Source organism: Myxocyprinus asiaticus, chromosome 1 (assembly GCF_019703515.2).
Source record: "Myxocyprinus asiaticus isolate MX2 ecotype Aquarium Trade chromosome 1, UBuf_Myxa_2, whole genome shotgun sequence".
NCBI classification, from domain to species: Eukaryota; Metazoa; Chordata; class Actinopteri; order Cypriniformes; family Catostomidae; genus Myxocyprinus; species Myxocyprinus asiaticus.
This window is the reverse complement of record NC_059344.1, coordinates 9,204,311-9,228,450: the sequence shown is the minus strand read 5'-3', so window position 1 is coordinate 9,228,450 and position 24,140 is coordinate 9,204,311. Positions and strand designations below refer to the sequence as shown.

General features: G+C 39.8%; 1 protein-coding gene across 3 annotated transcripts in view; it reads right to left on the bottom strand.

The window, feature by feature from the left end:
• Positions 1-11,962: 11,962 nt before the first annotated feature.
• Positions 11,963-24,140, bottom strand: part of adamts17 (ADAM metallopeptidase with thrombospondin type 1 motif, 17) — a 329,457-nt gene continuing 317,279 nt past the window's right edge. For 2 of the 3 annotated variants that reach the window (XM_051711565.1, XM_051711587.1), the window contains 2 exons: positions 17,603-17,780; positions 11,963-15,468 (listed from right to left, as the gene is read on the bottom strand). In XM_051711565.1, the coding sequence (XP_051567525.1) occupies positions 15,317-15,468; positions 17,603-17,780 (330 nt within the window). In that variant the 3' untranslated portion in view covers positions 11,963-15,316. The remainder of the gene's footprint in view (positions 15,469-17,602; positions 17,781-24,140) is intronic. The other variant, XM_051711576.1, reaches the window with a different exon arrangement.

Here is a 24,140-nt window from a genome sequence, read left to right as displayed (position 1 = left end):
ACAAGATAATAGAGAGCTAAAGTTGGCCATTGCTGAATGAGGGACTGAGAGTTAGTTTACATGAACATTTTAACTTATTTTTCATATTTTGTAATGTCATCTTTTGAAATTTTAATATCTTTCTCTCTAATTGCATTTAAAAGAATGGATCAATGGCTTGAAAACCATTAGTTAAATGGAAATAACTAAAGATTAACAGAATGGAAAGTTATATTGAAGACATTCTCAATTAAAAGACCCCCCAATAAAAATAATAATAATAAAAAAAAATAATAAAAAAAATGATTAGTGAAAGAAAAAAATGAAGAAACATCAGGCATTTTTCTAAATGGCCACTTATTTGTTTTAGACATTAGTGCATACCATAATTGTAAACATCTGCTGAAACCAAAGTAGTGAAGTTATTTAAAATTCACCCCATGTTCACTTATTTGTGATATTGTGATAAAATAAAGCTGATATGATTTCCATCTTTTAAAACTAAAAGATGTTTTATGCAATATTTTAAGACATACTGTATACTGTATGATGAAGAAGTGAAATTGTAATGCCTATTAGGCATGACTTGATTGAGCTTTTGTGACTATTTCTTTATGACAATGTATTAGGCTAACAGCTGTACACTGTATTCCTTAATGGTATGCATGTGAAGAAGAGCCACCGTTCAAACAAAGAGTGTTCTGAATACAGAGGACTGTAGAGGAGCGCTTAAACGCAGCACTGGCCTTCTCCTTGCGTCCTTCACTGCCACGCAAGTGCCATTTCACTGACAGTGGCAGATTTACGGGTGAAGAACAGCAGGCCGTACGACCATTCATCACGAACACACTTACAGCTCCTCTCACTGCAATAAATATTCACAATGTTGTTGGGAGGGAAGTGCTGCAGACAACCATTAGAATGAGCAAAATGCAAATGCAAACTGTTGAGGAATGAGCTGTGGAATTTCACAAGGTTGCAACAGTGATTGTGATGCTGAAGCCTTTGGCAAGACCACAAGCCCTCTTGTATGTAGAAAACCAGATTACAATACTTAGAGACAAAAATCACAGTATGATTTACAACCATCATAAACCATGCAAACTTGTACAAGTAGCCTATATAAAGTGCAACAGTAACTATACACTTTTAAAGCGACCTTGTTCCTGAAGTGTTTTTCAATCATTAATTTTTTTTCAAAGTCATTTAAAAAAATTATTTAAAAAAATAAAATAAAATCTATCTGAAAATCATAAAAAGGACAAAAGGAAAAGACTGTGTACTTACTGTCATAGTTACAATGCATACTTACAGTTCATGAAACTTATAGCATGTAATCAGTTCAAATGGATGGTACAATATAAAACTACTGACTCCAAGGAAAAATAGTGTGATATATTTTCAGTTTATTGCAAAATATTCAAATATATAAGATGTTTGAGAGTGTAGTGATAATGTTTATGATTTTGTATAGTTAGAATGTATTTGTTAACACTAAAATAATTTTCTCCATGGAGAACCATACAGTTGTGATAAACTGAAGATCAAGTTAATACAATCTATTTACACACAAACACACAAAAAGCACATTACAACATTGTTGTAATACAGGATATAAATGAATTATAATAACTATATATATATATATATATAGTTGAAGTCAGAAGTTTTTAACCACTCCACAGATTTCATATGAGCAAACTATAGTTCCCTATCTGTCACTCACTCGATGTTGTGTCGATGTAGTGACACTAGGGGTCACTCTTGGGAGCCCGAGACACCTCTGGTCTTTGATAAAAGGCCAATGAAAATTGCCGAGTGGTATTTGCATACCACTCCCTCGGACATACAGGTATAAAAGGAGCTGGTATGCAACCACTCATTCAGATTTTCTCTTCGGAGCCGAACGGTCGATGTTCACTGAGCTGACTGTTCATTCACCTCTGCTGGATCTGACGGTGCATTTCAGCGGCTTCTTCCTCCTCTGCACTGGTGCACTGCAGAGAACACCCCTGGGTGCTTCGGCAGAAATAAGAGAGTATATTTCTCTAAAAGAGTATATTTCTCTAAAAGAGCGGCACACACAGAACGTCTTTTTAAAGACATGTCTTTATAAAGATTCCTTTCCGTTTGTGTGTTATTCCTCGTTATCTCTCAACTTCTGATGGTCACGATTGCTGTCTTTCATGTCTTGGCGCGACCCATGCGGAGACAGCGTTCGTGGATGGATCATGTACTCATTGCAAGAACATGACCATGGCAACGTTGCGGTCGCAGCTTGCTTTCATAAGAAAGCAAGACACCCCAGTGGCTCCCCGCCTCGGTCCTTCTACCTACGGACATGAGGCCAGCACGGCTAGCACTTTGGGCGATTTGAGGACCCCAATGGGACCACCTCCGCCGGGTATCCCCCCATGGACCTCCTATTCCCCAGCACGCTCGTCTACCCCGATCGGGCTTCCAGATGAGTCCGCCGGCTCGTCTCACGGCAAGTTCGACCTCTTGTTCGGAGCCCGCAATGCTGATGAGCTCTCGAGCGCAGCATCGGAGAGCGGGCTCATCCATACAGCCACGCCCCACCCCAGTTCCTTTCTTCCCAGAAAAAGGCGGTGGGTTGCGGCCAATCTTGGACCTGCAAGTACTGAACCAGGCTTTACACAGACTCCCGTTCAAGATGCTGACGCAAAAACGCATTCTAGCGAGCGTCTGGCATTAAGATTGGTTCGCGGCGGTAGACCTGAGGGATGCGTACTTCCACGTCTCGACTCTACCTTGACACAGACCCTTCCTGCGGTTTGCATTCGAGGGTCGGGCGTATCAGTATGAGCTCCTCCCTTTCGGCCTGTCCTTGTCCCCTCGCGTCTTCACGAAGGTCGCAGAGGCAGCCCTCAGGGGAGTGGGCATTTGCATCCTCAACTATCTCGACGATTGGCTAATACTAGCTCAATCTCGGGATGTGTTGTGTGTGCACACAGGGACCTGGTGCTCTCGCACCTCAGCCGGCTAGGGCTTCGGGTCAACTGGGAAAAGAGCAAGCTCCTCCTGGTTCAGAGCATCTCTTTTCTCGGCTTGGAGCTTGACTCAGTCTCATTGACGGCGTGCCTCATGAATGAGCGTGCACAGTCGGTGCTGACCTGTTTGAAGGCATTCAGACAGAAGACAGCGGTTCCACTGAAACTGTTTCAGAGGCTCCTGGGGCATATGGCATCCTCAGCTGTGGCTACTCCTCTTGGGTTGATGCATATGAGACCGCTTCAGCACTGGCTTCAGACTCGAGTCCCGAGATGGGCATGGCACTGTGGGACACATCGCGTGGCCATCACGCCGATCTGTCACCACCTCTTCAGCCCTTGGACCAACCTCACGTTTCTATGGGCAGGCGTTCCCCTAGAGCAGGTCTCCAGGCACATCGGGGTTACGACAGACGCCTCCAAAACGGGCTAGGGCGCTGTATGCAACAGGCACGCAGCCGCCGGCTCATGGATGGGCACGCGGCTGCATTGGCACATCAACTGCCCCGAGTTGCTGGCAATTCTGCTCGCCTTGTGGAGGTTTCGGCCGTTGATCCAGGTCAAGCATGTGTTAGTTCAGACAGACAACATGGCAACGGTAGCATATGTCAACCGTCAAGGCGGTCTGCACTCCCGTTGTATGTCACAACTCGCCCGCTGTCTCCTCCTCTGGAGTTAGCAGCACCTCAAGTCGCTGCGAGCCACTCACATCCCGGGCAACCTCAACACTGCAGCGGATGCACTTTCATGGCAGGTTACCCTCAGGGGAGAGTGGAGACTCCACCCTCAGATGGTCCAGCTGATTTGGAGTTGATTCGGACAGGCACAGGTAGACCTGTTCGCCTCTCAAGAATCCTTCTACTGACCGCTCTGATACGCCCTGACCGAGGCACCTCTCGGTATAGACGTGCTGGCACCCTGTGCAAGGTCATGGAGGACAAGGAGCAGGTCGTCCTGGCAGCACCCTACTGGCCCACCCAGACGTGGTTCTCAGACCTCACACTCCTTGCGACAGCCCCCCCGGCAAATTCCCCTGAGGAAGGACCTTCTTTCTCAGGGACGGGGCACCATCTGGCACCCATGACCAGACCTCTGGAATCTCCATGTCTGGCCCCTGGACGGGATGCAGAAGACTTAAGCGGCCTACCACCCACGGTGGTAGACACGATCACTCAGGCAAGGGCACCCCTCTACGAGGTGCCTGTATGCCTTTAAGTGGTGTCTATTCGCTAAGTGGTGTTCTTCCCAACCCTAAGACCCCCAGAGATAAGTCGGATCGGTGCTTTCCTTCCTGCAGGAGAGGTTGGAAGGGCGGCTGTCCCCCTCCACCTTGAAGGTGTATGTAGCCACTATAGCAGCACACCACGACACAGTGGACGGTAAGTCCTTAGGGAAGCACAACCTGATCATCAGGTTCCTGAGAGGTGCCAGGAGGTTGAATCTCTTCTGACCGCGCCTCGTTCCCTCATGGGACCTTTCTGTAGTTCTTCAGAGTCTACGGAGAGCCACCTTTGAGCTCTTGCAGTCAGCTGAGCTTAAGGCACTCTCTTTGAAGACTGCCCTCCTGACTGCGCTCACTTCCATCAAGAGGGTAGGATACCTGCAAGCATTCTCTGTCAGCGAAACATGCCTGGAGTTCGGTCCGGGCTACTCTCACGTGATCCTGAGACCCTGACCGGGCTATGTGCCCAAGGTTCCCACGACCCCTTTTAGGGACCAGGTGGTGAACCTGCAAGCGCTGCCCCAGGAGGAGACAGACCCAGCCCTGACATTGCTGTGTCCGGTGTGTGCTTTACGCATCTATTTGGATCGCACGCAGAGCTTTAGATTCTCTGAGCAGCTCTTTGTCTGCTTTGGTGGACAGCGGAAAGGAAGCGCTGTCTCCAAGCAGAGGATCGCCCACTGGCTCATTGACGCCATAACAATGGCATATCACGGCCAGGACGTGCCGCCTCCGGCAGGGCTATGGGCTCATTCTACCAGGGGTGTAGCGGCCTCCTGGGCCTTGACCAGTGGCGCCTCTCTAACAGACATTTGCAAAGAAGCGGGCTGGGCAATACCCAACACCTTTGCGAGGTTCTACAATCTCCGGGTGGAACCGGTTTCGTCCCGTGTAGTGGCACGCACAAGCAGGTAAGTCCGGGACAGCAGGCCGGGTGTATCGCTTGTGCATAGCGCCTTTCACCTCCCCTGAGCTGAAGACGTGCGCTGTTGACTCCCAGTAGTGTTCACAAACTGTGTTCCCTGGATGATTTCCTCCAAGCCCTGTGGCAGACGAGTTTGCAGAGAAACTCGCTGCCGGCTCAGTACACATGCTAACAAAGCCCTGTACTGGGATAGGTGCTCTGCATGTGGTGGTTCCCCGTAGGTAACCCCATGTGACGTATATCTTCCACTAATTTGCTTTCCTGTTGGTAAACTGTGTCTTATTTGGGCAGAGGCCCCTCTGCCCCAGTCACCATGCTCGTAGAAACTCCTCCCCCATAGGGTAGGACCTACCATGGGACTTCTCCACATGACATACTTCTGACAAAGCTCGGCAAGACCATGTGATGTATTACCACTCAAAATACCCCCTCTCTGGGCGGGATGTGGTCTCCGTGGTGTCTTCTCCTTGGGAGGGACACCTCCCTGACTAGACCTGGTGGCCCCAGTCGGTTAATTCCTTTTTTTTTTGGGCAGAGGAAAAAAAGAGGATAAGAGGCCACAACTGGGCTTGCCTGTCTCTATCTTTTGGGCAGTTGACTTGTCCCCAAAGTGCCGTTCGACACTCATAACAGTGTTGGGGGAGGTTACGTGTCGGCCTGGTGCGCTGGCTACGAGGCACACAGTGGTCTGCCCGTCACACACCGTCAGTTCACGTAACACAGTTCAGCCAGTTACAGCGTTTCGTATAGGGACCCCTAGTGTCACTACATCGACACAACGTTGAGTGAGTGACAGATAGGGAAACGTCCTGGTTACTTGCGTAACCTCCATTCCCTGATGGAGGGAACGAGACGTTGTGTCCCTCCTGCCACAACAGTGAACTACCCGCTGAAATGACCGGGACCTTGTCTCGGCTCCTCAGCACAAAACCTGAATGAGTGGTTGCATACCAGCTCCTTTTATACCTGTATGTCCAGGGGAATGGTATGCAAATACCACTCGCCAATTTTCTTTGGCCTTTTATCAAAGACCAGAGGTGTCTCGGGCTCCCAAGAGTGACCCCTAATGTCACTACATCGACACAACGTCTTGTTCCCTCCATCAGAGAACGGAGGTTACGCAAGAAACCAGGACATTTTTGCAAGTCATGTAGGACATCTACTTTGTGCATGACATGAGTAGTTTTTCCAACAATTGTTTACAGACAGATTGATTCACTTTTAGTTGACTATATCACAATTCCAGTGGGTCAGAAGTTTACATACACTAAGGGTACTTTCACACTTGGTTTGATTGCTTGGACCGAACCCGAGTTCATTTCCTCCCCCCTCCCCCTGCCACCTGTGCACATCACATCACATGGTCTCTGTGCACATCATATTTTTTGGGTCTGAACTGCGGTCCGATTACGTCATCAACATGAGTACAAGTGGCAGCTGTTTACCACTGTATCTAGGTAACAACTCGAGAAGACATCACTGTGTTAAGTGAAGTATTCAAGTTTGTCTCTTTGGATTTACCATGAAAACTTGCCATGAACAGAACAACACTTGTGTTTGTCTCCTGCAGATGCATTGAATGTGCAATGATGTGATGAATATTAACATTCGTCTGCCATGAGCCTGCGGATGCATTGGAAGAGATGTGAAGAATGTGATCTGCTCTCTGAAGGCGGTGTATTTAGACACAAGCAGGTATGAGAAATGTATTCTACCATAATAATTGTGATCGGAAGCCTGCAAAGACACAAATTATACGTCAGCACAAGTGGTTCACTTCCGCGATTTGGTACAATTGTATTCATTTCAGCAGCGAACCATACTGGAGTTCAAATGAACCGTACCCCAGACCACCTTTTCAAGCAGACCCGGGTGCGGGACCCGTGTGTGCACCCGAGTTCGGAAAACAGTGTTCACATTATCCAAACGAACCGAATTTTGACGTCATACGACCCTGGGTGCACACCAAAAGTGCTAGTATGAAAGCACCCTAAGTTAACTGTGCCTTTAAGCAGCTTGGAAAATTCCAGAAAATTATGTCAAGCCTTTAGGCAATTAGCCAATTAACTAAGGCTAATTGGCTAACTGGAGTCAATTGGAGGTGTACCTGTGGATGCATTTTAAGGCCTACCTTCAAACTCAGTGCCTCTTTGCTTGACATCATGGGAAAATCAAAAGAAATCAGCCAAGACCTCAGAAAAAACAATTGTAGACCTCCACAAGTCTGGTTCATCCTTGGGAGCAATTTCCAAATTGCCTGAAGGTACCACGTTCATCTGTAATAGTACAATAGTACTAAACAATAGTACAAAAGTATAAACACCATGGGACCATGCAGCCATCATACCGCTAAGGAAGGAGATGCATTCTGTCTCACAGAGATGTACATAGTTTTGTGCAAAAAGTGCAAATCATATCCCAGAACAACAGAAAAGGACCTTGTGAAGATGCTGGAGGAAACAGGTAAACAAGTATCTATATCCACAGTAAAATGAGTCCTATATCAACATAACCTGAAAGGCTGCTCAGCAAGGAAGAAACCACTGCTCCAAAACCACCATAAAAAAGCCAGACTACAGTTTGCAAGTGCACATGGGGACAAAGATTTTACTTTTTGGAGAAATGTCCTCTGGTCTGATGAAACAAAAATGGAACTGTTTGGCCATAATGACCATCGTTATGTTTGGAGGAAAAAGGGTGAGGCTTGCAAGCCGAAGAACACCATCCCAACCGTGAAGCATGGGGGTGGCAGCATCATGTTGTGGGGGTGCTTTGCTGCAGGAGGGACTGGTGCACTTCACAATATAGATGGCATCATAAGGAAGGAAAATTATGTGGATATATTGAAGCAAAACCTCAAGACATCAGCCATCAGCCAATCGCAAATGGGTCTTCCAAATGGACAATGACCCCAAGCATACCTCCAAAGTTGTGGCAACAAAGGACAACAAAGTCAAGGTATTGGAGTGGCCATCACAAAGCCCTGACCTCAACCCAATAGAAAATTTGTGGGCAGAACTGAAAAAGCGTGTGAGCAAGGTTGCCTACAAACCTGACTCAGTTACACCAGTTCTGTCTGGAGGAATGGGACAAAATTCCAGCAACTTCTTGTGAGAAGCTTGTGGAAGGCTACCCAAAACGTTTGACCCAAGTTAAACAATTTAAAGGCAATACTACCAAATGCTAACAAAGTGTGTGTAAACTTCTGACCCACTGGGAATGTGATGAAAGAAATAAAAGCTGAAATAAATCATTCTCTCTAACATTTTCTCTGACATTTCACCTTCTTAAAATAAAGTAGTGATCCAAACTGACCTTAGACAGGGAATGTTTTCAATGATTAAATGTCAGGAATTGTGAGTTTAAATGTATTTGAGTTTAAGGTGTATGTAAACTTCTGACTTCAACTGTATATATATATATATATATATATATATTTGTATGGACATTTTGAAATGCTCAACTCAGCACCATCAAAAGTGGTTTATTTACCAACCAATGTGTGCAACTGATGACATACAGTACTGGAATATGTAAGAAAATTTCACTAAACCTGTGAAAAGGTTTTGCACCAAATAGTTTTGACATAAGCAGGTAGCTACATTATGCATTAAATAACCTTAAAAACAACAAAACATGTTTCATTTAAATACATACAAAAGTACAAGAATAAAAGATGAAAAAAAAAAAAAAAAAAAACAGCTGAATTTCACAGTAGTGAAATTTGTCCAGCACCTGTTATAACCTTGTGCTCTCTGGGTAAGTAGGAGCCAAGGTCTCTACACAAACTTGGAGGCACAAACACACATGTATAAACTTTGTTCCAAAACCTAATGAGCTGCCTAACGAGACAGTATTTTAAGGCATCATTATGCTGCCTTCTCAGATACCTTCTTTTAGTCAAATTCTAAGGAGAATCAGTAAAAACACAAGATCAGTAAAAAAAAGCTGTTTCAACTACTCGATGATGGTTTAATGTACCATATATATGCAGTAGATAATGTGCAATTTGTAATGTTTACCTTTTGCATTCATGGAGTTTATTCACTAAAACAGTACACGCTGCCGTAATATAAGCCATACACTGTTATTGTAATTTATAATGATACTGATACTACTGCAGAGATGGATGTATAAAAGAGTGTTAATGGGCAGAATACAGACAAAAGAATGATGATAGGCGTATCTTACTTTGGGCAGATGTGTGAATGGCTTTCGGCTGCAGAAGGCACCTGAGTAAAGCAGCATATCAAACAACAGATTAAATGGACACTTAAGAGTATTTGAGTAGAATTGATTCCTTTTGTTGATTAAATAAACATGTTTCCATGTTCTTGGAAAATGTCTCTTCATGAACGATCATACAGATGTAGGTAAATTTGCACCAGCTTACTAAGTCTGCATGCTGTTGTGTTCAAATTGAATGGTGGAACTCCAGGTCATGCCTACCGATAACTTGGACCAATGGCAGTAAGAAGGTGTTTAGCAGCTGGTACGTTTTCCTGAAAGTTTGTGCTGGTGAGCTGTTATGAACCACTAAAACAAGTTTTGGCCAGATTTTGTTCTAAATGACCCATTCGTTCTTCGATTTCATATGAAGTGTGTCAGGGCATTAGTCAGCTCACAAGGTTTTGGCGCATATACTCATACACACAATGCATGTTTGGCCATGGGGCTTAAACAAACATACGATCAAAGTTCACATTTTATGACCACATCCTAACCCTTGTGAGTGTATTGTACCTTGTGACATCCTATAAAAGAAACTTTCAGATTCTGATTTCTAATAATATTGGGAAGAGCTTTTCCAAGCAGCCTATCTTTGTCCACAAATGGGATATGCTTGTACATTTACTGTCTATATTGCACAAAGTGAGAACTAAAATAATTACTCTTACATTTTAAATTAAGGCACCATGAATCATTTGTGTAAGCAGATAATGTGGATTATCAATAATAGCCCACAGTGTGTATTAGACACAGGTATGCCACATCCTATAACCTGATTTCACCAAATCTTAAAGAGATTGTTCACCCAAAAATGAAAATTCTATCATCATTTACTTATTCTCATGTTGTTCCAGACTAGACTTTCTTAATTCCATGCAACAAAAGTAGAAATTTAGTAGAATGTTTACAGTGCTCTTTTACATATAATGAGAGCATCTAGTGACCATGGGCTCTAGAGTTTCATAAAGGACATAAAAGCATAAAAAAGTAGTCCATATGACCCACATGTTAGATTCCAAGTCTTATTAAGCCATACAATAACTTCTTCATAACCATTTGAATATGCAGAGGTGAAAATAAGATTTGAGAGATTCACAAGACTTGGAATATAAAGCAAGAGTTGTATGGACTACTTTTATTGTTTGTCCTTTGTATTATATATATTTTTTTGAAGCTTGACAGCCTCTGGTCACTATACACTCTCATTGGGCCTCATTCATGAAACACAAGTACCACTCATTTTTGTGTCAATCGTTCGTAAAGCTGTTCTGACATAAATTTTAGGATTCATTAAAGTTTTTGTATTTTCAAAAGATTGGTCCAAACAAAATTTACACCTGCTCCCGACTATGCGTAAAACATGCGTTAAGTATCCGAGCATTTTTTGTTCTTTCTGACAAACTGCCATGACTACATTTTGACAGAAGTTAAATTAAATAAGTAATGAAAAAATTAACTAATAATGAAATTAGTCAAATGAATCTTAAAAAGAAAAAAATAGTAAAAAAAAAAAAAAGAAAAAAAAGTGGTTTGTTGTTCTCTTTTTAAACCACATACTTAAAAACTTTTCATTGATGCTTGCATTAATTTCTTCAAAGTTTATTCTCAGCTCTGCTTATATCGTTTTTCCAGCTGAAATGCTTGGTAAGGTGTGAAAAGGAAAAGTGCAGTTTGTGCTTGATTTTCTCTAAAATATAAATGCTCTCTAATGTCATTGGTTGGACAAATTCTTCATTTTATATGTAATTTTGGTTTCATAATTTAGATTAGTTATCAATAAATCAAGTTCAGTTATTAAAGCATGGTCTATGTTAATGCTGTTAAACCTATAAATAAACATATCAGGGGCAGGTGCGTACAGAATATAGCAGAAAAAATACAAAATAAGCCGAGTACACTGTCGTGGCTTGCAAAGCTTTATTAGCTTACAGAATTATGGTCAAAGAGCTTCTTCAGGCATTCTATTTATTTATCTGAAGATTCTCGCAGTTGCAATGAAAGCATATCACTGTTACCACACTAATTTACCAGAGAAGTTTCACCAATGCTGCTCGCAATGTGATTGACTGAACCAGAAGTTTAATGGTGGTGAACATCCTCCTGCTGGCGTGAACTGAATTTTTTTTTTTTACACTAAATCTTCATGTCAAATAATTTTTATTGACCTCTTGGATTATTTACTTCACAAAAGAACCTCCGATGTCAGCTAGAACATGCGATACATTAAGTTCCTCACTTTCTTTGTGACCACACCAGTGTGTTTGCTAAATCTAAATTTTGTGATTTGAATTCATTTCATTTTAAACCCCTATCATACTGTTCCACATTTCCCGATTCACATTTACTAGCAAGTCTGGCACCGGCCTTATCGGGCATTTTCATGGCCATGGATTATGATAATTGTGAATGAACGTGCTTGCGTGCCCCATTTATGAATGTTTGGAATTAACTAACATACAGACATTTAACAAACACATCTGGTGGGTATGAAGCATTCGTGAATTCGGAGGAAAGTTTCCGGAAAGGTCAATTTTACACGCAAATTACTTGCGGAATTTACTCATATATTTAAGAATAGGCCCATTGTATGGAAAAGATCAGCATAAACCTTACATTTCTTCAAAGAAAGCCATACTGGTTTGGAAAAACAAGAGAGTGACAATGATGACAGACTTCTAATTATTGGGTGAACTAATCATTTAAAGGTGCATTCAGTAATTTTTTTCCCATTAAAAAAAGTTTTACTCCAAAATAAATTAATTGTAATTTTGAAGATGAGATGAGGACTCTAGTCATATCAGTAACCTAATAAAAGCTGTTTTATTCTACATGGGGGAGGGGTGCCCTCATGGGGGTTGCCATTTTAGAATCGCATGACCAGCTGAATACTACTCGCTTAATCTCAGTAGCCATCTTTTTATTGGACACTTTCACTCTTGGATTAAATTAATCATGGCTGATTGTGAATAGTGAATTTCTACAATGGCACCTGCAACTGAAAACTATTGATTTTGATTGATGCATCATCCAAACCACTAGGTGTCACTGTAAGTCCAAGATGACACAAACAAAAAGTGTACCTTTAACATTTAATGATACAACATTACAAGGCATGCTGTAACTAATCTGAAAACTCAAAAATGGATCCACAAAAGACAATGAAATCTCTCTTTTTCTCTCAACACAACAAAGAGATCATGTACTGTGCTCTATTAAAAATGTGTGTAAAACATCACGACAACAGACATCTAAAGTATATAGAAATTGTGATTAATAATGTGATTATAACCAGAATAAGGGCCAGTGTTTACAGCACCATGAGAAAAAGATAGTGGCCACATACTGTGTCTTCTTTAAAGGATCCACTGATTACCCTCAGTTGTTATAATATTGGCTCTTTTTTAATTAAATAACACCAGTTATATTAATTGTCATTATGGCTCTGTTCCAAAACCTATTGAGCTGCCTACATAGACAGCATTTTAAGGCATCATAGGATGCCAAGGCTCACCCTCACTTAGATATTATTATGCTGCCTTTTAAGATACTTAAAGATACTTAAGAAGATGCCTTCTTTTGGTCAATTCCAGGGCAGCATCACATGTACTGGATTCTTTGCCAGGAAGGCGATCCCATATAATCAGGGTTTGAAATTAACTTTTTGGTTCACCTGCCACTGTGGCTAGTAGTGTTCCGAGGTCACTAGCCACTCAGTATTTTCACTAGCCAAAATCCCCTGCACCACAACAACTGATAAGGTTATCTGGAGACTGTAACTGTGTGCATTTGTTTGGACAATTGTTTGTACGAGAAAGGACACAAGCCTAATGATTTAAGTCACCTTTAGAATATCTAAAGGCAAACATAGGCAGTTAGAACAGGAGTAGGGTAGAAGAGGAGGATAACTTTATCCACAGATGTTTAAACACCTTAATTCTAAGTTGTACTTGCTAGTATGAACATTTACCAATGTTCTACCATTGTTTAACAATAGCATTTGTAATAATAAGGCAATAACCACAGGTAAGACCAAGGAGGGTTCCTCATTACTGTGGTTAGGTTAACATAGATAGTCTTATTATTGTCATTATTTTTTTATGGTCTCCGCCGGCCGCCGCAATATCAAAGCCTGACACAAGTTTTGCTCTGCTCTGTCCCAAAGCTCCAGTGATCTTATCTCTGGAGCACGCTGATGTGCGCTGCGAAGGTTCGCAAGACAAATACAATTATATTTGCTTTGGCAGCAGCCCAAGTCACCCAACATCCACAGATTTTCAATGCAGGAAAAATCCGGAAAACGTCACCCACCTGACGTGTGACTAGTAAGGGTGAAGGTGATTTTTACCTGCATTTAGCAGGTGTTAATTTCAAACCCTTCATATAACACTACCTTGGATGGCTGATGTACATGTAGGCAGCTCATTAGGTTTTAGACTAGAGTCTATATAACAACACTAGTTACTACAATACTAACTATAAAATAAAAGCAATAATATACAAAGCACATACTGTGGATCATGGTCAGAAAATTAGAAAAAGCTGTTGTTGCAACACCAATGGGTTTTTAGCCAACCAGTGGCCTTAAAAAAATAAAAATAATAAATCAACCCCAGTTGGTTATCTTAAAAAAAAAAATACAAAAAATAAAAAATAAAAAATAAAAAGAAGATTCATTTCAGCTTAACCCACAGTGCAAAAGGCAGGCCAGTATGCTGAAGAAGTCCAGGATCAAGTTTGGTTTACAGCAAATCATGACAATACATGCAGTCTTTTCAAGTTAAAACAAGCTTTAAGGCCAGAAACATACTTTACACAAGTACGCAAACACATGCAAATTCTTGGCCAGCACATTTTTAGCGTGCAGTCCTGTATGTTCTGTGGTGGTAACAATCCTCAGTGCTTAAGGGGCCATAGAGTTACCTTAATTTAACTAATTTTTCTCAGCAAGATTCTCTAACAATAGTTCCTCCACCATGACAGTAGTTGACCTGAAAAAGAAAACCGAGGGGCCACTTTTGCGTGGTATTTCAGCACCAAAAGCTGTCTTATCCCCATAATCTAGTTAAAGCAGACACAATCAGAGCTGAAATAGCACCTCAGTATTTAAATCAAGTCATTGTCATTCCTTTCTGTGTAAACACGCCTCCTTTCAATGTAAATTATTTTAGATTGCGCTTCATTCACAAAACATTGCCTGGCGTAATTTACACTGTGTTATTACCACCAGATGAAAGCAGGCGGTAAAATGAATTTTATAACAAAAGGGATCTTTTTGTAAATTTTCTATCGATGAATGAAGTAGTAATTCGTCAAATAATGTTCAAATGATGTAGAAGAGCATTATAGTCTGGCATATATTCAGATGTGTGGTGTAGTTAAGCACACTTTCAGCATGTTAAAGAGATGATTCAGGTATCTGGATCATAGTAGTAGATTGATGGTGTCTCGCAGAGTGTGCCAGATTGTGGTGATCTGCTGAATCCTCAGTTTGCGCCATTGCCTGATCTGCATATTTTCCTTATTGAATGGGGCATTAAATCAGAGCAGACAGAGCATTACAAGCAATTCATACTTAGTGAATTCACCCGAGTGTAGAAAAAGACAGTTTATGCTTACACAGCTATAGTGCCCACTTGTGGCAATGCTGAGAATGCAATGCATACTAGCATTACGTTTTACAGTCATACACTGAATAATGCACAAAAAATAGGGTTGCTAGAGGCATTTATGTTCACATAATTGTGTAGAATATATTTCGGGACAAAAATTCTGCTTGAAAATATCTTGTGTGCACCTCTTTAGTTGTTTCACTAGTTTCAGGCTGATTTAATTTTCACTTAACTTTTTTTATAAGAATATTAATAATAATAATAACAATAACATATTATTCTTGACAGTACAAATTTAAAAGGCAAAAATAAACCTCTATCTGTACGAGTGCTGTGGTCATTAACTCTTGGGTGGCATTTTGTTGGTATAAAAGTCTCTGCAGGTTTGGCAGCAGCGTTGATACCAGCGCATGTCCTGGCACAGGTTCTTCTCTCGGATCACCCTGCAGTATACCGCCCACTGATCCCCTGTGCACTTGTATGTCAGTGCAGCTGCCAGGGAAGACACAAGGACAAGACAGTTTTGTTAGACTAAATTACAAGGACAGAATGCAAAGAAATTATCCCTGATTACACACATACTGTACATTGCATATATATGTACTGTATGTGTGCATTATTATCTGGAAGATGTTATTTTTTGAGTGTTTGCTCATCTGCAATAGGTCTCTACAGGGTTGCAACACATTTTGGCCAACTAATTTCCATGACTGTCCCAGGCCTGCAAAACATAATTTAAAAATTGACTGATATTAGCAGGTTTTCCTGATATAAAGTATTTCATGACCGTGGGAACCATGGTTTTTCTTTTAATTATTCCCTGATATTAGAATCTGATGTTATAACACTGGCATCAGAATAACATTCCGCAGAAGATTTTTGAAATTTTTGAATGTATATGACTATTTTAAAGATGTTTATCAGATTATTTGTATACAATTAAAATGTGATTCATTTGATGCTTTCTTTAACAGACATCTTGGTGACTGCTTCCTAGGATAAAATAATGTTTATGCAACACAAATGTTTCAAGCAAACAAAGGCTCAGTTCCAAAACCCAGTGAGCTGTATTGCTATCTACATAGAAAGCTGCCTTTTAAGGCAGCATTCTAACTAAAACGGAACCTCATCAATTTGGAACGCTGCAATTTGAATGAGCAGCAATTCTTTGCGTCACACAAATAGCTCTATTTACACAAAGCACATGGAAGACTCAACTCACAAGTGATTTCAATAGAGTTTGGCATTTGCATGTTGCTAAGCTAATGACGCAATACTGTAATAAAAAATTCATAGCACACAAATATTAGTAGTTTTAAGATTATTTTTAATTATGAAATATGTTTTAAAGTATTTTACAGTATTTAATTAATTACATTAATTAGTGTGACCATATTCTGGTTTTCCAAAAAGAGGACACCTTTTTTTTTTTCATCATGGGGGATTGGGGTGGGGTGGGGTGGAATAATAGGGTTCAAAACAGTGTTACTATGAATGCAAACTTTAATACAGTGAAAAAGACACTCTATTAGCATAACATAAATATATATAAATAAATAAACATTTCCAACATTCTTTTGAATGTCCATGGACTAAAATAAAATATTTGACGCCATGAGTGTACCTTCATTTACTATTACTATTATTTTGAATGGCCATGGAAAATGAAGCAAGGACGTATGGTCACCCGATATTAATAACTAACATTTCTCTCAATTTGTCTGCCATCTTGGATCAATTTTTTATGAGCTTTTCACAATGCATTCTGAGAGTGCATTCTCTGTGAAGGATCCATGTGATGCTGTCTTAGAATCTGGCCAAAAATGAGGCTTCTTAGAAAGCAGCATTATTGTGGTGCCTAACTTTTGGAACAGCAGCTCACTAGGATTTGTTATTACTTTGGCTGTGTTGCATTGTTTGTGACGAAACATAACATAAGTTTGCATTTGTTACTACCATTATACTTTGTGTTTGGAGCAAATAAAAATGTTCATATATATATATATATATATATATATATATATATATATATATATATATATATATATATATATACATATCCAATTTGATCGGGAGTTCTTTAATTAGGCTGATTAATCAAAAATGTTTAAAAATCCATGTAATATTAATGTAACTGCAGTAAAACATTATATAGTGTATATTTATTTTCTCAGTGCATGTTCCTGATTTTATTGTGCATGATTTGGAATAATGTGCATTGAAGAATTCTGCACAAAAAGACCAGAATATTTCTTAAAGCTGAAGTATGTAAGTTCTGTGGCACTAGCGCCATTAAATAAAATTGCGAAATTGCTAAATTAAATGTTGTTGTGTCAGGCTGGATGGGTCGTTCCAAAAAAAAAAAAAAAAAAGAATAATATTTAGCTTTTAATTATTATTTTTAATAATCTTAATGCCACAGAGACTTAATGTTTAAAGATTTTGAGAAAATTAACCTTTAGAAAATTAACCTTTAGACACCTTACTTAGAGCTGTCTCTGCATTTTATGCTGGGATAGGACAAATTATTTTAGCATTGAAAAAGTTACACACTTCACCTTTAAAAGTAAATTGGATAAAAATTTATTTTATTTTTCATATCTGTAATTCAGTTAAAAATTCTTACCCAGTCTAGGGGAGGTGATGGTGTTGACGTTGACTTTTACATTACATGCCACCTGATGGCACTGCCTGTATGCGGGGGGTTTCAGAACTCCAGGGCAATCACTGCCATGACGACCTGTCACTTTGTGCATACATTGGACCACTCTGGATTGCAACCCCCGCCCACAGGATGATGAGCACTGCAATAAACCAGTTATGACATCACATTAGATGACAACAAATATTTTCCACATTATATCCTGCTCTGACAGTACTCATTTTATATACCAAATGCTTTAAAAGAGTAACTACAACATATCTCATTTTTTGTGATGCTGATTTTAGAAATTGACTATTTTAAAAGGTGTATGTTTTGTAGTTCAATGTGACTTGGCTAATTAACAGTTTATGGTCTTGTGAGGCCCTGGGGCACAAGCTTACTGGACCCACCTGTCCCTCCCTCTACTGCCTCAACATAAGCACCATGCATGGGATGGAATTTTAATAGAATCTAGAAATTCCAATCTTTTTGTGTTGCATTTATCGGTGTTATTGCATTGTGATGCTCCAAATGAACTTGGACCGTCTCACTGAGCCGCACCGCGACCGCGCTAAGAGCAGCACCTGAAAAGCGCGTGAAGATTAACCACTTCTGAAGTACTTAAAGTGTGTGCTGCTTGTGAAGGTTCGTGCCTAACTTGCATGAAAATATAACCTAGGATTTTGATAGTGAGCGCAAAGCTCTCCGCTTTCACTTTAATTTATTGTTCACGTTATGGCAAATGTTCTTGGGCATTGCGGGTTCATACAGGAGTGTCAATGGCCAGCAGTGACACAGAGGAGATGCCTGCTTTAACTCTGTGGAGAAGACAGAATGAAGAAACATATTTTCAAACAGATTCTCAAAGCTCTTCCTTCATGCGAAATAAGGACTGTTGGTTTTTAAATAACGAGTGAACGGCGAGTCTTAAAATAAGGAGTGAAAGTTAAGAATTTTGGAAAGAAAGATATTACTATTGCATGTAATATTCAGTTTAGTTGGGTTCCAAATCAACAGTGTTTGTAGCCTGCTAGCATTTTCCATTTTCTATTTTTAGCATTTTCGTCTTTAATCTCTGCTATATTTTAGCGTACATACTTTTTTCCCCACCTTTACTTTTTTTACTTTCACCACGATTATACAGCATGTATCCATCTTCCTTTCTGCGTTTTTACGTGGATTACTGCATCGATCTCAAAACCCCGCTGTCCAGGAACAACAACACCTATTCAACAAACAACAGTGGTAAGTCATGGCACAAACCCAGGTTATTACTGCTTGCACTGCATGTCACATGTTTACTATAGCTTCAACCGTCAGCAGTGAAGGATTACTTGTGATAAATGTAAGCAATTAGTTAGGGTGACGGAGAAGATTAATGTGTAAGAGACACGCATCTGAACGCTAGTGGAGGTCAGGGAGAAAGAGAAGCCGATAGATACTGTTTCGGATGCGGCCAGTACAGCGAGCAACACACAAACACTTCAGTTCCGGCTGTAGAGCCCCCGCAGAAGGGCAATTGGTTGACGTCTTGGCAGCATACTTGTAGGGCAATGTGAATACTCGTAGGCACTCTCCCATTCCTATTAGAGTTTCCAACAGGTTCTCCCCACTCAGTAACGCACCCACTGAGAAGCCTGTTGAAAGTGCCCTGGTTATACACTGGTGGCCAAAAGTTTGGAATAATGTACAGATTTTGTTCATATGGAAAGAAATTGGTACTTTTATTCACCAAAGTGGCATTCAACTGATCACAAAGTATATAACATTAATAACATGAAAAATTACTATTACAATTTTGAAAAAAAAAAAATAATTCAGAACTTCTTAAACTACTTCAAAGAGTTCTCATCAAAAAATCCTCCACGTGCAGCAATGACAGCTTTGCAGATCCTTGGCATTCTAGCTATCAGTTTGTCCAGATACTCAGGTGACATTTCACCCCATGCTTCCTGTAGCACTTGCCATAGATGTGGCTGTCTTATCGGGCACTTCTCACGCACCTTATTACAGTGTAGCTGATCTCACAAGAGCTCAATGGGGTTAAGATCCATAACACTCTTTTCCAATTATCTGTTGTCCAATGTCTGTGTTTCTTTGCCCACTCTAACCTTTTCTTTTTGTTTTTCTGTTTCAAAAGTGGCTTTTTCTTTGCAATTCTTCCCATAAGGCCTGCACCCCTGAGTCTTCTCTTTACTGTTGTACATGAAACTGGTGTTGAGCAGGTAGAATTCAATGAAGCTGTCAGCTGAGGACATGTGAGGCATCTATTTCTCAAACTAGAGACTCTGATGTACTTATCCTCTTGTTTATTTGTATCTGGGCCTTCCACATCTTTTTCTGTCCTTGTTAGAGCCGGTTGTCCTTTGCCTTTGAAGACTGTAGTGTACACATTTGTATGAAATCTTCAGCTCTTTGGCAATTTCAAGCATTGTATAGCCTTCATTCCTCAAAACAATGATTGACTGACGAGTTTCTAGAGAAAGCCGTTTCTTTTTTGCCATTTTTGACCTAATATTAACCTTAAGACACGGCAGTCTATTGCATACTGTGGCAACTCAAAAACAAACACAAAGACAATGTTAAGCTTCACTTGACGAACCAAACAGCTTTCAACTGTGTTTGATATAATGGCAAGTGATTTTCTAGTACCAAATTAGCAGTTTAGCATGATTACTCAAGGATAAGGTGTTGGAGTGATGGCTGCTGGAAATGGGGCCTGTCTAGATTTGATCAAAAATTACTTTTTTCAAATAGCGATGGTGCTGTTTTTTACATCAGTAATGTCCTGACTATACTTTGTGAATGCCACTTTGGTGAATTAAAGTACCAATTGCCTTCCGAAACAGCAAAATCTGTACATTATTCCAAACTTTTGGCCACCAGTGTGGGTGATTCTATTGTAAGGAACATGAAAATAGAGACTCCAGCCACCATTGTAAAATGCCTTCTTGGAGCCAAAGCATCTGACATAAGATCAGATTTAAAAGTGCTGGCTAATGCTAAATTTTCTAAGATTGTTATTCATGTCGGCACTAACGATGTCCGGCTTCGCCAGTCGGAGATCACTAAAAATAATGTTAAAGAGGTGTGTGAACTTGCAAAAATGATATCAGACACTGTAATATGCTCTGGCCCCCTCCCTGCTCGTCGTGGTGACGAGGTTTATAGTAGATTATTGTCACTGAATGGCTGGATGTCTGAGTGGTGTCCGAAGAATAGCATAGGATTTCTAGACTTTTGGGGGTAGACCTGACCTGCTTAAGAGACGGATCCATCCCTACAGGGAAGGTGCCACTGTCCTCTCTAGTAATTTGGCTCATAGTCTTAATAATGAAAGTATTTGACTAACTGGGGCCCAGGTCAGGAAGCAGACAGACTGGCTTAACCATTCACCTGCAAGCTGCCTTGAGACATCACACAGGTCACATAAACTACAACACATAGAGACTGTATCACCTAGATATCACATAGTGGCTGTGTCTGTTCCCTGAACTGCCAACCACAAAAATCACATTAAGTCATTTAGAAAAAAAATTATTTACATTTTATTTATGTCTCACAGAACAGGAGAACACAGACGTTTCGGCCTTACAGCCAACATTGTTATACTAAAACATTATTTTATATTTCACTTTGCTATTGATTCAAACTTCTGCTTTAAAGGTGGTGATATGGATAAATGAACAGCATTTGTTGATTGATGTGTCAGATCACATCTATTTTTGTCAAATATGTGTTGATGAAATTGTGTATGAGCTTGTTGATGAAGTGTCTGTGGTTAGATTGTTGCCCATATATTGTGATAAAATGGATTGTACGTTTACATCTTACATGATTGTATTAATGTGTATTCAGTCCTAACTGGTAAACTCTCTGTTTGATTATGGGTGATGATATGGACTTAAGGCATTAGTTGATTAATGTGTCAGATCACTTCACACATTTACTAAGATGTCCTGTCTAATTAACGAGCTTGCTAAGTAATTAATGAGAGAGTAATGTTAAGACCGAAATGTCTGTGTTCTCCTGTTCGGTGAGACATAAAATAACATGTAAAGAAATGGGGGTCAAAGGAGTGCGGATCATTTTGTTTTTGAGACTGTTTAATGTCAAATTGAAAAAATACAATAAAAAATAAATAAAATGAAGATAACCATCATATAAAGGTAGGGCTACTAAACATTAGATTGCTTTCATCCAAAGCACTAATTGTAAATGAAATCATAACAGATCATAGTTTGAATTCGCTCTGTTTGACTGAAACCAGGCTTAAACCGGATGAATATATTAGTTTAAATGAGTCTACTCCACCAGGTTTTTATTATAAACATGAGCCTCGCCTGAAGGGTTGAGAAGGAGGTGTTGCTACAATTTACAGTGATGTTTTTGGTGTTACTCAGAGGAATGGATACAAGTTTGATTCTTTTGAAGTCATCATGCTTAATGTGACATCATCAGATATAAATAAAAAATTGCTGTCGTCTTTTGCACTTGCAACAGTATATAAACCATTAGGGCCATATTCTAATTTCCTTAGTGAATTTCCAGATTTTCGATCAGATCTAGTAGTTACTGTGGATGGAGTTTTAATTGTTGGTGATTTCAACATTCACATAGATAATGAAAATGATTTGCTGGGATTAGCATTAATTGATATTCTAAACTCTGTTGGTGTCAGACAAAATGTGACAGGACCAACTCATCACCATAATCATATGTTAGATTTAATTCTGTCATATGAAGTTGATTTTGATAATATAGCAATTCTGCCACAGAGCAGTGAAATCTCAGATCATTACTTAGTCTCTTGTATGCTGCGCTTAGCTAAGATCACTCAATATCGTTCAGGCAGAAATATTCTTTTGACCACTAAAGATGGCTTCACTAATAATCTCCCAGATTTGTCTGAAAAGTTCATGAGCCAAAAAGTTCAGTAGAGCTTCACTTAGTCACAGAAAATCTAAATATATTCTTCTCTAGCCAGAGGTAGGTAGTAAGGAGCTACATTTACTAAAAAAATATATTTTTAGAGTAGGTTTAAAAGTGGGTACTTCTTACTCTCACTCAAGTAAATTTCTAATAATTTTTTTTTTTACTTTTACTTCTTTACTATGGGCTGCGTTCCTGTCGTTACATTACTGGGTTTAATTTTAATTAATGTGTAATTTATTGAGAGATTATTGAATGGGACTTTTATGAGAGCGGAAGTTCACACAGAGGCGCGCGTTGCTGTCACAGACTGTCACTCAAGTCATCAGTGCTGCAGCATCAAACTCTTCAAAGTGAAACACTTTCTTCACTCCGCACAGTGAAAATAAGAATAGTTTCATCATGCAATGCCTTCATTTAACACCAAGACAAGCGGATATTTCAAGATAAAAATCACAGCTTCAATTTAAGGCAGCACGCTGAGGTAAGTTTTGGCTCTAATGCAACATGGGCTTTCCTGTGTGAATGTGATGGTAATTTTCAGGGTGATTCTGTAACTTGGCCCTTATGACAACAGTTTTTAAGTGTACATTTTTAAATCAGTGCAGCAATGTATCAGTGTGTTTTGTCCCGCGTCCCGCATGTCATGACCAGTATTTACGCATTTACCACGCGCCCTCGCGTGGGTACTGGAAACTATCGCTGCTACTTCAGGCGGATTAACTATAAATCAATGTAAACATCCAAGTTAAGTGTAAATAAATGCCTTGGCTCTGCTGTTCACGTGATTGACAACTGGAGTGCGAACAGACAGCATTTCTGCGCGTGCACAGCGAGGTGCGCGGGGCACGCGTGTGAAAGTGGATATGTCCGAAGTCATTCACTCGTTCACTATTTCCCATATAGTGAACGAAATGAATGAGTGAATTCGGATGCTGACATATACACCAAGCATCGGAGCTCTGGGGCTGTCACAGAAACAACATCACATATTAACTTTTAAAATACTTGGACCTTACTTGTTATTCTTATTAAATAATATATGAATACAATAAATCTTCATTCTGTTTGTCATTTTTAATATATACTGTATGTTTGATCAAATAAAGAGTACATTTTTAAATGTATCTGTATATTTTGCCTCTCTGTATGTTATTATGTTATTTTAATCAAGTAATGATTTGTCAAAAAGTAATTTAATACATTCAGCATGAAAGAAAACATTGCAGGAGTGAAGGAAGCAGTAAACTTCCTGCTCGTATGTCTTCCCCGTGGTGGATTGTGGGCAGGGTTGGGAGGGGTACTTTTGAAATGTATTCCACTACAGATTACAGAATACATGCTGTAAAATGTCATTTGTAATGTATTCCGTTAGATTACTCAAGGTCAGTAATGTATTCTAAATACTTTGGATTACTTCTTCAGCACTGGTAGATTTTTTCACTTGTTTTGACTATAAAAACCCAGTACAGTAACATAAAATACATATGTTAAAAATACATTCTCTGAAAAACCTAAATATCTTATGCAGTCTTGTTTCTAAAACAACATATTTCAAACTGATCTTGTTTTAAGGATTTTTAGATAT